This window comes from Eucalyptus grandis, chromosome 11, assembly GCF_016545825.1.
Source record: "Eucalyptus grandis isolate ANBG69807.140 chromosome 11, ASM1654582v1, whole genome shotgun sequence".
In the NCBI taxonomy this organism is placed as follows: Eukaryota; Viridiplantae; Streptophyta; class Magnoliopsida; order Myrtales; family Myrtaceae; genus Eucalyptus; species Eucalyptus grandis.
The window spans coordinates 34,339,143-34,351,361 of record NC_052622.1 but is presented as its reverse complement, the minus strand read 5'-3'; the positions used below and the strand labels follow the sequence as shown (position 1 = coordinate 34,351,361).

At 41.8% G+C, this 12,219-nt stretch overlaps 2 protein-coding genes across 2 annotated transcripts; one reads left to right on the top strand and one right to left on the bottom strand.

The window, feature by feature from the left end:
• Positions 1–2,696: 2,696 nt before the first annotated feature.
• Positions 2,697–4,907, bottom strand: LOC104426228. Its single transcript, XM_010039215.2, has 2 exons — positions 4,646–4,907; positions 2,697–3,121 (listed from the first exon to the last, which is right to left on the bottom strand). The coding sequence occupies exons 1-2, from the start codon at positions 4,787–4,789 to the stop codon at positions 2,966–2,968; spliced, it is 300 nt and encodes a 99-aa protein (XP_010037517.1). The 5' UTR covers positions 4,790–4,907; the 3' UTR covers positions 2,697–2,965.
• A 1,674-nt stretch (positions 4,908–6,581) lies between these two features.
• Positions 6,582–11,715, top strand: LOC104426227 (protein JOKA2). Its single transcript, XM_010039213.3, is given in 8 exon segments — positions 6,582–6,917; positions 8,110–9,321; positions 9,324–9,775; positions 9,853–9,985; positions 10,076–10,330; positions 10,489–10,638; positions 10,720–11,283; positions 11,388–11,715. Coding segments are annotated over 8 exon segments (2,889 nt in total). The 5' UTR covers positions 6,582–6,893; the 3' UTR covers positions 11,487–11,715.
• Positions 11,716–12,219: the final 504 nt, after the last annotated feature.

The following is a 12,219-nucleotide window of genomic DNA, read 5'->3' as shown; positions in this document are numbered from 1 at the left end:
GGAAAGAGTCGTGAAGGCAGCGGAGCTGCGATGCGGGGGAGGTCTTAATCGCATACCTAAAGCAAAAAGAAACGTTTAATGGGGGGATTATAATTGATCGTGAGCTGGTGGGGGGGACACGACAGTTGGCAAGTGGACCATTGCCTTGGCGCGGTCTCCTTGATTAAGGTTTGGGGAAAAGGTCTTTGAGTATTTTATAATTGACACCCGTTCGGCGTGGAGGGAACCTGCAGGTTGGAATTTCAACGGCGCTAGCTTCGAACCAACTTTTAAGCGGAGGTTGCTAGGAAATTTACATATTTTTTTTTTTATATTTCGAACCCGAAACTCGATTTGAGATTAAGTTTGAATAATGGACTTGGCCGAGACAAGGAAGAAATGGGTTCTTAAAGATCGCACGAAAGATGGACTGGTAGAAGTGTCCAAAAATTCTGACTTGGTAATCACTCGACCGTTATACAAAGAAAAGCATAAAATATAACGAGATATTTATCAATGGTTATTGAATTTGAATGTTTACTCTACCAAACGGAATACAAGGAAACACGGGCATCTTGGTTTGAACTGTTTAAGACTTTTGTTGTGCCTAAAAGGACCGACACTTTAAGAAGTCGTGTATATTTAACACACTCAGAACGTTTTGATACGTTTCGACAATCTTTAGGAAACCTGATCAACTCTTTTGACACGCATCCAAATTTTGACATGCGATCTTGACACGCACATAGTCAATTTTAAAAAAATTTCAATACTTGAAAAGTCAAAATATAAATAATATCGACACGTGATTAACTATTTCCAACACTCCTAGGACAGAGGAGTTTGAATCTCATGGGATCTTATGCGATATTGGGGTGGTGGGTCCAAATTTAAATACTGTCGACTCAGTATGGGGTTCATTAAAAAAATAATATGAAAAAATAATAAAAATAACAAAATAAAGAGGAAAGAAGAAAATTCTCACTTTCAAGTTCTTCATTTATAAGTTTTGACCTACTCACGTAGTAACGATGAAATGCCCCTCTTTTGGTTGGCGTTGCTCTACCACCCTGCAGACTTAAAGTTGTGATTGTTTTTTTGCTTATTTCCGCCTCTCGCAAGCATGGTCTATGAGTTATTTCTTTTAATTTATGTCATTGGATTGTGAGTTATTGCTCACATTTCCTATGGCGAATTTAGTTATTTCATTTTCTTTTGGAGAGTTCTTGTCCTAGATTTTCATTTTTCTTGAACCTTATTTTGCAAAGGAGCTCCAAGCCAATTTATATCATGAACTCCAAAATCTGTATAGCACTATAAGAAATCTCACTAATATTCGACAAGTGTAAGAAAATAGGACATGTTCTTCAAATTTACACTTTTGTGTTTGCAATTTTTTTGAATTTCTTATTCAATCCCTCTCAAATTAAAGCAATGAATGATATTAATAAATATTGAATTAATATTTTTAATATAAATTAATTATATGCTCTTATTATTATTATTTATTTAAAATATATAATTAATATATAACGTGTCGAAACGCTTGGATTTTTTATTTATTTATAAAATGACGTTATGTGAACTGTTGTGTCGTATGTCGCATATTCGTGTTGGTGCTATATAGATGTCTGTTAAGCCAAAAATAATAAAGAAATGACAACTCACATACATGATTGTACTATTAACGTGGGACGTAAAACCGTTTTTGTCCTGCTAACTCACGTGCAAAACTTGTAAATGGTATCGCAACCGAAGCGTGAAAAGTACTAGCGAGCGAATATGAACTTAGGAATTCTGCTTAGGAACACATTCATGAGCAGGAATGGTCTAACTTGGACTTCCGTCCAAAATGGTTTGTCGAGAAACCTTCCTGCAATTTTAAGAAAAGGAATATTCTAACTAGAACTTCGGTCCACATTGCTTTTATGTAGAAAAATAGGTGTTGCGGTGGCGATATAATTTGACTAAATGCCATCTCGTGTAGGCACGACTCTATTGATAAGACATAAAGTCAGGAGGCTGTAGGTAAAGGAGCGCCAGCCGCAGATACAGGGTCTCCAGAAAAATGATCAGACTTCCATCTCTGTGTTCACGTTCTTCATAAGATGAATCCTGTAAAGAAGTAATTGTTTGCACGATCTTTGTGCTAAGATTGCAAGAAACAGACGTATGCTTGTTCAACAGTAGAAAGGCATACCACCATCCACGGCAACCGATATATCATCCTCATTGCCATGAGTTTATCTATGCAACTGAATAGTCTGAACCAGTGAATAACCAAAATTCAACTGTATGATGCTACCGAGTGCGATATAAGGTAATTCCACCCCAGTCTCACGCAACAAGAATAACCAAGTTCGCATTCATACAAGAGGGGATCCAAACCATCAATCATCCGGATGAAAGAATATGCAGCAGCTATATGTGGAATTGTAAGTCTATCGGTGAGGACTGGCAATTTGAACTTGCAAGACGAGAGCAGCACATGGTTCATCCATTCAATCACGAGGAGTGATTGAGTCATCTGACTAGTTACAAATCAAGCTGGTTGCTATGTAAGCTTTCACTTTGCGAACCAACAAGAGAATATATAGACTTCACCTACTTCCAGAACTAATAGTAGAATGACATGGACATTAGAAAAGGCATAGGTTTCTCCATCGAGCTAAGAGAAGAAGATACGACTTGGTTTAGCGGGGAGAAGAGAGGAGAAATGACAACAAGAAAAGGCCGATAGATGCCACCACAGCTAATATTTCTAGTCCCTCCAGTTCAGACAGGAGAAGATGCCAATCTCAACTGATATCCAGGAAGCAACTTCCCACTACCTTTCCTTCAAAAAAACATCGGTCTCTCTTTGGGTGAACAACTTAATTTTACAGAGTAAAAGTATGGACATTGTAAACTCACAGCTGACATTAGTTCTCAAATTCTTTTTGATGTAGTGAGGAAGGGAAACACACACACACACAAAGAAGAAATCTCACACAGTTTCCTGTTCAAATTCGTCACCTTCAGACTCATCAGCATTGTCTGGGTCATCATCATCGGCATCTTCCTCCTCTGCATCTTTATCGATGTCAGCAGCACTTTTCCCGATCACAACAAGGTTGCTATTCAATTTTCTGATTTCATTACACTGTTCACAACATACATACATGTGAAATTACGAGTAAGAAAAAATCCAAGATGTTAATTGTGTGTCCTTGTTAAGCAGTCAGCAGCAAGAACTACGAACAAGCATGTTTGGGACTAAAATATTCAATCATGCTGAATTGCCACATCGCATGTCCTTATAGGCCAGCAATGTAACCTTAGTTGCACCGACCCTAATGGCAAGAATTACAAACAAGCATGCATAGCCTAGAGAGGAAATGCAACACCTTTTCAACACCTCCTATTCCTTCACTATGAGAGGGATTCTCGCCTGTGAAGGAGGACAGAACAAAGTGCAGCATCAAGATGGGACTTTACCTAGACCAGGAATGGACCGATTATTCATCTCACAAGCTGTAACTATAAGTTCTTCTTCACTTTTCATCATCTGAACTAGCACCCTCCAATTTGAAAGATTATACATTCCACAAAATACTTCTCTCAACTCTATTTTTCCCCGGAAGATGCAGATAGCCTAACACAGCTAAAGAAATCATTAAGCATTCTTAAAGTTTTTTAAACTATTAATCCTTCCATACTCAACATTCAATTTGGCAAATAAGCAACATAATAATTAAAAGCAGCTGCCAGAAAACCATCAGAAATTTGTCACTTAACAATCAAACAAGGAAGTTCCTACAACAAAGAAGCTAACAAGACCATATTCATGTCCCTCCTCACATAATGCAGATACTTATATCTGAGTATTCCCACCAAGCATACGGTTCTCTTTAACAATGCCTCTGTTCATAATTTGCATATACCTTTCATCTGTCGAAATATTGTATAAGTACAACTAAGGAATATTGTGAACATTTCAATATTTACACAATCCTACAACTGAGGCACATGAAAGACAGAACCATCCATCCGACATGGCACAGCACAAAGAGATGTGAAAGATTTCATCAAATGGTTCAAACTCTCCCAAATTGCCGTGATCACAATCACTTTCCATATGTCTCCCCATAACCAATTATTATGTCACTAGTTCTGCATCAAGCATTAGTTTTTCCACTCAAGTAGAACGGACTGAAAGCATAATTCTCATTACTAATCCTTGTTGCAGCGACTACTGAGATGCATTTCCGATCCTCGACCACGTGAGAACATGCAGGCAGAAACGATTGAGTAGCAAATTAAATCAGCCCACAGAGCAGCTCGATTCCGGGCACAGCTCAAGCTACTCAGTCACCTAACATAGAAAAATAACGTGCTGCCGATACAAGACCTGAACACTGGTAACATCGCAAACAGAACAACTAGAGCTATGCCCCTGCCTCGAGCTTCTCTTCACTGCCAACAACACTAATTAGCTTCTCAATCGATAACACCAAAACAAAACGGTATTTCCTATCAGAACGACGAGCAAAATCATCTCCGAACCAAATGGGTCTTGCAGAACTCTCGACCACTTTCCCTTTATTAACGAGGCAAGAACGAAAAAAGCGACCCGCATCGAGACATAAGAAAGGGAAAAGAATGGAAAAAAAGAGAGAGGCGTCACCTTGTCTTCGAAATCGGACTCCTCCAGGGCGAGCAGGAGCTCCTCGTTCTGGGGCTGAGGCCACTGCGACGGCAGCAGAAACGACGACGGAATCATCCTCGTCGATTCCGGGAACTGCGTCATGAACCCCGGAAACTGCAACATCGTCCGGACGGGCACGCGCGGAGGAGCGCCTGCCTCCTCGATTGTCCCCCGCGAAGCGAACGCTCGATTGGAAGGACGAAAGAAGACGGAAAAATTCGAATTCTTTTGGCTTCTATTACTGAGAAAAAAGAGAGAAGCGCAACGCGAATCGTGGCGTCGCTCGAGATTACGGGCCGGTACGGAAGAGGAACAGTTCTGATGGGCCGAGCTCCATGTTTCCATTTATTGACGGGCCAAGGCCCAAATTTAGGAGGAAGATATCTGTACGGCACCTTTGCTCATGCTTTGACATTCGGTCTCGGCCTCCAAACTTGGTGCCTAAGCTTTCCTGCGGCTGGTAGCCTGGATAAAAATCGATATGAAATGAAAATTTTCTTATCCTGTATTTAGTTTCTACCTAACATGAGATGAAGTCTGATATAATAAAGATATAGCCCTGATAAAATCTATTTCTCTTGAATAAAAAAATTTTTATATTAAAATAATTAGAATATTAATCAAATGTAAAGTTATTTTTGGATTCTAATATAAGAAAGGAAATTCAAAATAACAAAAAATAAATATTAATTTGCATTTATTTATTCTTATCTTTATTTATATATTTGAATATCCATCTATTCTATAATTTATATAGTCTGCATATACATTAATCTAGTGTCTATATTTATTTCATGTTTTATGCATACTATATTATTTAATAAAAATATTAAGGAATCATGGAATGAAATAACAAAGAAATAAAAAAAAAAAAAGGAAAATAATTAAAAGATAGGTAAATAAAAACGAGGTAGAAGAGCCCTGACTTAAGATAAAGCAAATTCAAACTTGAAAGAGATCTTTTTAAGCGATAATTACACAAATTGACATGAAGTGGTTTAGTTTAATTTTCCTTTTCATCTAAGAGATAATTACATAGATCGTCATTGAATTTGGACAAAATATTCAATGTGATCCTTAAAATTTTGATTTTTTCAATATAACATTTGAATTTTTGTAACTATTCAATCAAGTTATTAAACGACTATATAAGAATATTAAATATTTTTTTTATTAATTCAAGTTCGGAGACAAATGTTAAGTATTTTCATATAATTTGGAGATTAAATAAATATGTATGAAAATTTTAAAAATCATTAATAATTAAAAATTCAAAATTATATTAAATAAATTAAAATCAGATGCACCAAGTTTTCCTTCCTTTTTTAAAGTGCGTGGAGATGTAGGCCACTTGTCCTTTCCCAGAACTCCTCCAATCCCACGCGGAAAGAAAGAAGCGCGGGAGGACACGTGACGTGTCGCCCGTCCATCTCCATCTCCATCTGGGAAAATCGCGACCGTCCTGATCCATCCTCATCCGACGGCCCGGCTCCTTGAGGAGCAAGTCAGTCGGTCCTCTCTCCGCCGTCCGATGTTTCCCCCCACCCACGCCCGTGCGCTTCTCGCTCCCAGCAACGGCGATCCCGCGACTCCCCCCCCCCGCGCGACGTGGCGTAACCGGTGCCGCAGGATCCTCCACGGCCCCCGTGGGCCCCGCTCCCGCAGCAAATTTTTCCTTTTAAAAAATTCCCCCCTCATCCATTTTTTTTTTTTCAAATCCCCGTTTATTTCTTAGCGAAGAAGATAGACGCCCGAACGCCAACAAGAAAAAGAAGAAGAAAAGGAAGTCAAAATGGCCATCTTTTCCCCCAAGCAAAGCCAGATAAAGAAAAAGAAAAAAAAAGAAAACAATAACGGGGCGAGAATATTATATAATGCACGCTGATTGTGCGTAATGGAAAGGCAGCATCGTCCTACTTTTAGAGAGAGAGAGAGAGAGAGAGAGAGAGAGTGAGAGAGTAGGGGGGAGAGGGAGAGGGAGAGGGAGAAGCGGATTACTGGTACGCTTGGGAGTGCGGTTGTGCACCGATCGGAGCTGAACGATCTCCCCTGATTCCCGATCGCCGCCGATTTCGCCGGTGTTTTTTTTTTTTCTTTTGTGGGTTTTCTGGGAAGATTTCGAGGAGGGTTTCTTCGTTCTTCTCGGTTTGTCGGCTGTTTTTTTTTTTTTCTGTGCTTGCTCTTGCGGATCACTGGGACGCTCGAGTTCGCCTCGCAACTGTGAATTATGGGGTCTACTCTCGTGATCAAGGTCCGTCGAATTCCCCCTTCTCTCGCTTGTAATGATTGACTGTTTGCTCCCGTTTGCTCTCGATTTCTTCCTGTTTGGTCGATGTGACGACGGAAGTTGCTGCTTTCTGTGGCTCTGCGTGGGTCGCTTTGTGAAATTTCCTTTTTTTGTTTCTTTTTTTGTTGGGTTTCTGGGGAAGATTTCGTCGGGTTCGAGGAGGGTTTCTTTTTCTCCTCGGTTTGTCGGCTGGTTTTTTTTTTTTTTTTTTTTGGGCTTGCCTTTGCGGATCACTGGGACGCTCGAGTTCGCCTCGCGACTGTGAATTATGGAGTCTACTCTCGTGATCAAGGTCCATCGAATTCTCCCCCTCGCTCGCTTGTGTTGATCGACTGCATGCTGCTCTCGGTTTCTTCCTGTTTTGGTCGATGTGACGATGGAAAGTCGCCGCTTTCCGCCGCTCCTCGCGGGTCGCTTTGCGAAATTTCCTGTTTTTATGGTGGGGTCGGGGCGGGGGATGATGATTTGGGCTCGCCCTGTGGGTAGCTGAGCGGAGGGTTTCGAAAGGCTGAAACTTTCGCTTGGTTCGCGGCTAGAGCTCTTGATCGTCACGCAGAACTGTAGTTTTTGACTGACTGGGTGGTGTTGGACGGGCTTTTTTAATCGATCCGAATTGGGAAGAGGAAACCCTCCTTTTTTCGTGTACTGTGCGCTTTGGGGCTCGCGTGACTTTCGTAATCTGTCTGCATGTTGCTTTGCGGATTGGGTTTTGTGCCGTGCTCAGTTCCGATTTCCGGCGTCACTGCCGTGGTTTCCGAGCTACAAGATGCTTGATCGTCTTTGATCGGTAGAAATTGGGCCAAGGCAGAGACTTTCGGCTTTTCCGAGGAACCCAGCTTCTATCTTTTCTCTCTCTGTCATGATTCGGTGCTACATGTTCTCATGCTCGTGCTAAGTCATTCAGGAACTTGGGTTCTTACACTGGAGCTGTTGGTTATAGCGTGGAAGACTTATTTGCGTTGTTCATGTGTGCCTTAGAACCTAGCAGTAATCATGTGGCTATATTTTCTTTTTGCCATCATGCATTTTTTAATTTTAGGAGTAGTCAAGTTAATTTGAACATGGGCTTCTTAAGAGAAGGTTGCTTTTTTTTTTATGGTGCCTGGTATGATTTTCAAGGAGGCATGTCTCATTTAACTGTGGTACACGGTTGTAGGTCAATTATGAAAATTCTCTGAGGCGCTTCAATGCACGCGTGGATGAAAATGAGAACTTGGATCTCGACATGGTTGGCCTGAAGGCCAAGATCCTCAGTCTGTTCAGTTTCCCTCCCGATGCTGATCTGACTCTGACCTATGTTGACGAGGATGGTGATGTAGTGACTCTCGTCGAAGATAATGATCTGCGCGATGTAATGAGGCAACACCTGAAATTCCTTAGGATTAATGTATCTGTGAATGGTGAGAAAAGTGGCAGATCATATGCTAGGTCGAGTGGAAGTTCTACCCCACTAAGATCCCCTCTGGGCCAGCAACCGTTGCCTGACATCAATGCCATTGTTGCTGAAGCTCTAAAAACTGTGCCAGACCCAATTCGTGAAGCAGTTTCGAAACTATCGCTGGAGCTGGCTTCTAGAGCTGCCTCCTCTAGTCTGACAATTTCAGACTTCATTGACAGTTTTACGAAGTTGGGTCAATCTTATCTGAATACAGGCTTTCAGCCTCAGGTTGGTGGCAACGCGGGTGGTGTTAATGGTGCCTCTGCAACCACATCAATGGCAGCTGATACTGATGTTGTGAAGGAGGAAAGCATGCGTGATGTGATGCCAAACTCTAATTTTGGACACTCATCATCCAAGGATTCCAAGGATGTGGATGATGGAGGTGTTAATGAAGGCAGGGTTGTGTCTGCTGCTCCAGCACATGTACCTGTCGATCTTAATGCCGATCTCTCTGGGGAGTCGAACATTTCAGGTGGAGAGATGAAGGTCGAAGGCCATAAAATTTTAGTTGGAAAGACAAAAGATGAATTACCGCTGAAGGAAATCGAGAGACTGGATGATCAAATCAAGAATCAGATTATCTACCCATTCTTTGGGAAAACAAAGGTGGAAGACCATCAAATTTTAGTTGGAAAGACAGAAGATGAAGTGTGGAAGGGCTTGCAGAGAGTGAAGGATAAAATCAAGGATCAGGTTAGTGGCCTATCCGTTGGGAAAACAAAGGTGGTATGGGAGAGGGAGAACAGTTCAAAGGATCAGGTTAGCTGCCTATCCGATGGGAAAACAAAGGTGGCATGGGAGAACAGTTCAGGTCGGAAGACGCCTGCACAACTTTTGAAGGCAATTGAAAAAATGAATAACCATATCAAAGATCAAGCGAGCCCCAATCTCCTGCCGTTGGAGCATCCACAAGCATGGCGCAGAATCCAGGATTTCCTAATCTCATCCCTGGGTTTACAGTCAGCTCCTATCAACCACTAATGCCTTTTGTAAGTTTAAATGGTGTGCCTGTTACACCACATGTAAATACAAAGGTGGAAGTCCAGAACGTCTCGGGTGGGAAGACACAGGCTGAAGTTCAGACGGAACTTCAGAAAAATGTCGATTCCATTAGCAGTGTTGACCAGGGAGCATCCCCAGCTGTGGCAAACACTACAGCAATGCCAAAGCCTGCTGCTGTTGGTCATTCATTTGTTGACCCGTTTAGTGGATTGCCTCTTGCTGATAAGTGGGCTCTTGCCCATGGTGCTTTCCGACATCCACAACCATTTAAGAGAAGCTCCAACTATGCTGATGCCATGGGCGGTATATTCCACAAGGGCATTCGCTGTGACGGCTGTGGTGTTCATCCAATTACTGGACCTCGGTTCAAATCAAAAGTGTAAGCTGGCTCTTATTTTTGCTCTGTAACTGTAGAAATGGGATTTTTCAATTGATGGTTATTCGGTCTTTTTTTAGGAAGGAAGATTATGACCTTTGCAGCATCTGCTTCTCTGAAATGGGTAATGTTGCTGACTATATCCGGATAGACCGGCCAGCCATGTATGGATCCTATAGACTACCAAGGCCTTTCAAAGGATTTTATGATCTGGTATGTATTTCTAGGAGTTCTTTCTGCTACTCTTCTCAACAACTATATGACGTGAAACAGATTTAACTAACATTGACTATTTGGATGCAGCATCATTGGGAGGCGGCTCCTTCAACATTCCCCCATCCGGTGAGAGGCTGCGGAGGAAAGTCTGGTAAGCCTAAGCTGGATAGTCGCTTCGTCTCGGATGTCACTGTGATGGATGGCACTGTGATGGCACCATCGACGCCCTTCACTAAGATATGGCGTATGCGCAATAGTGGAAATTTTGTTTGGCATCAGGGAACACAACTGTTCCGGATTGGAGGAGACAATTTCAGTGACACTAATGCAGTGGAAATTGAGGTAGGCATGTTTCCTTTATTGTAGGGATTTGAAAATTTCTAACTTGTGTTTTTGCACGATCTGTTAAAGCGTTAAGCCATGTACCTCGATAGTGCTACATGGCGAACTTTTCATATCTCTCTTGTTTTTGTGCCCCAAAAAAAAAAAAAAATTGCCAGGTCCCTGCTCAAGGTGTGCCAGTAGATGGGGAGCTTGACATTGCTGTTGATTTTAAGGCACCAGTTGCAGCTGGTCGGTACATTTCCTACTGGAGGATGGCATCTTCTTCAGGACATAAGTTTGGCCAGCGTGTTTGGGTTCTGATTCAGGTAAAGCAGCTTCCTGTTGCGTTTTCTTCTTTGCTATGAGTTTTCCTGGTCATACTTAATTCATTTTATTTCTTTGTGCAGGTTGATGATTCCCAGAAGGATGCATTCTGTGATAGCCTCCAGGGTTTGAACCTGAATTTGCCTGCAGAAAGTGATGAGTCTAAACTCTCTGGAATCTTAGACATGAATGTCCCACCTGCTGTAGTTTCTGACTTCTTTGGAAATGACAACTCCAACACGGTCACTGAACCAGTTCAGCCGATGGTTGAGCAGGAGCTCAATTTTCCCATAAATGACAATTTGCTGGTTGGCCAACGTGTATCAGCCTCTGCTCCTCCCGAGGACTCTGGGCCCGTTTCGTACCCTGTAGTGGAAGTCGAGCCACCTGAAGCAGTTCCTGCCGCAACTGCTGCAGCGGTGCCTCCTCCTGTCATTGCTTCTTCATCTGCACCGTCTCAAGCCATCGGCAGCGACACAGAGGTGGTGGAACAGTCACTCCTGAAGGAGCTGGAGGAGATGGGCTTTAAGCAGGTGGACTTGAACAAGGAGGTACTGAGGATGAACGCCTACAACTTGGAGTTGTCAGTGGATGATCTCTGCGATGTTGCTGAATGGGATCCTATACTTGGAGAGTTGCAGGAGATGGTACGCGGAACGAACTCTTATTTTACTCGTTCGGTCCCTTACATACCTTAATTTTCATTCAAGTTCAGGTAGTCGGTTTGTCCGTCTGACGTATGAAAATGCAGGGCTTCTGTGACAAGGAGATGAACAAGAAGCTGCTGAAGAAGAACAATGGGAGCATCAAGCGCGTGGTCATGGATCTTCTTACTGGGGAGAAGGCTTGATAAGTTAGTGGTCTGACCTGGATAGTGTCATCATTCCCATATGTTATTAAATAAATAAAGGTGATGATGAATCTATGATGTTTGCTTCCAGGATGTTATCTAGTTTCTAGTCCTTAGTATGTTGGAAATCTGGAGTCTTCATGGTATGATGTATGTATTAACTATGAACCATCTTTAATGTCTATATGGTATGCTATGGTAGTCATGCTTTATTGCTGGTTACTCTGAATTTCTTTCTGATGCTTGGAGTTTTCATTTGGGAAGCGAGGTTCTTGATCCAGTTCGAAAGGGTTCTGATTTCTCAAGTTCTAATATTTGGGGTGGTATCCGATGGAAGAGTTAAGCAAAGATCTAAATATTAGATGAAATCAACCTCTTCTAAATATTAGATAAGAAATCAACCGCTCGCACGATCATATCATGTTCAAGACATCGATGTTTAGCAGAAAGAAAAGATCAATTGAAATCAAAACTTTTTTTTTGATGTTGTTGTAAAGGTACTGTTGAGAAGTTTTATTCACGATTATTTAAATGAATCCATAACAAACGAATCTTTATGGAGAGCATTATCTGCAGAACTAATGCCAAAGTTCTCATACCCTCGGAAAAAGATTTCATCTTCATCTCGTGTCGATTTGCACCACGCCTCGCTGATCATCGCCAACTCAGTCGTCCAACATACCTGTCCTTTCTTTTTCCATCTTATCCATTTCCTGTTTCTTAAAATAAAGAA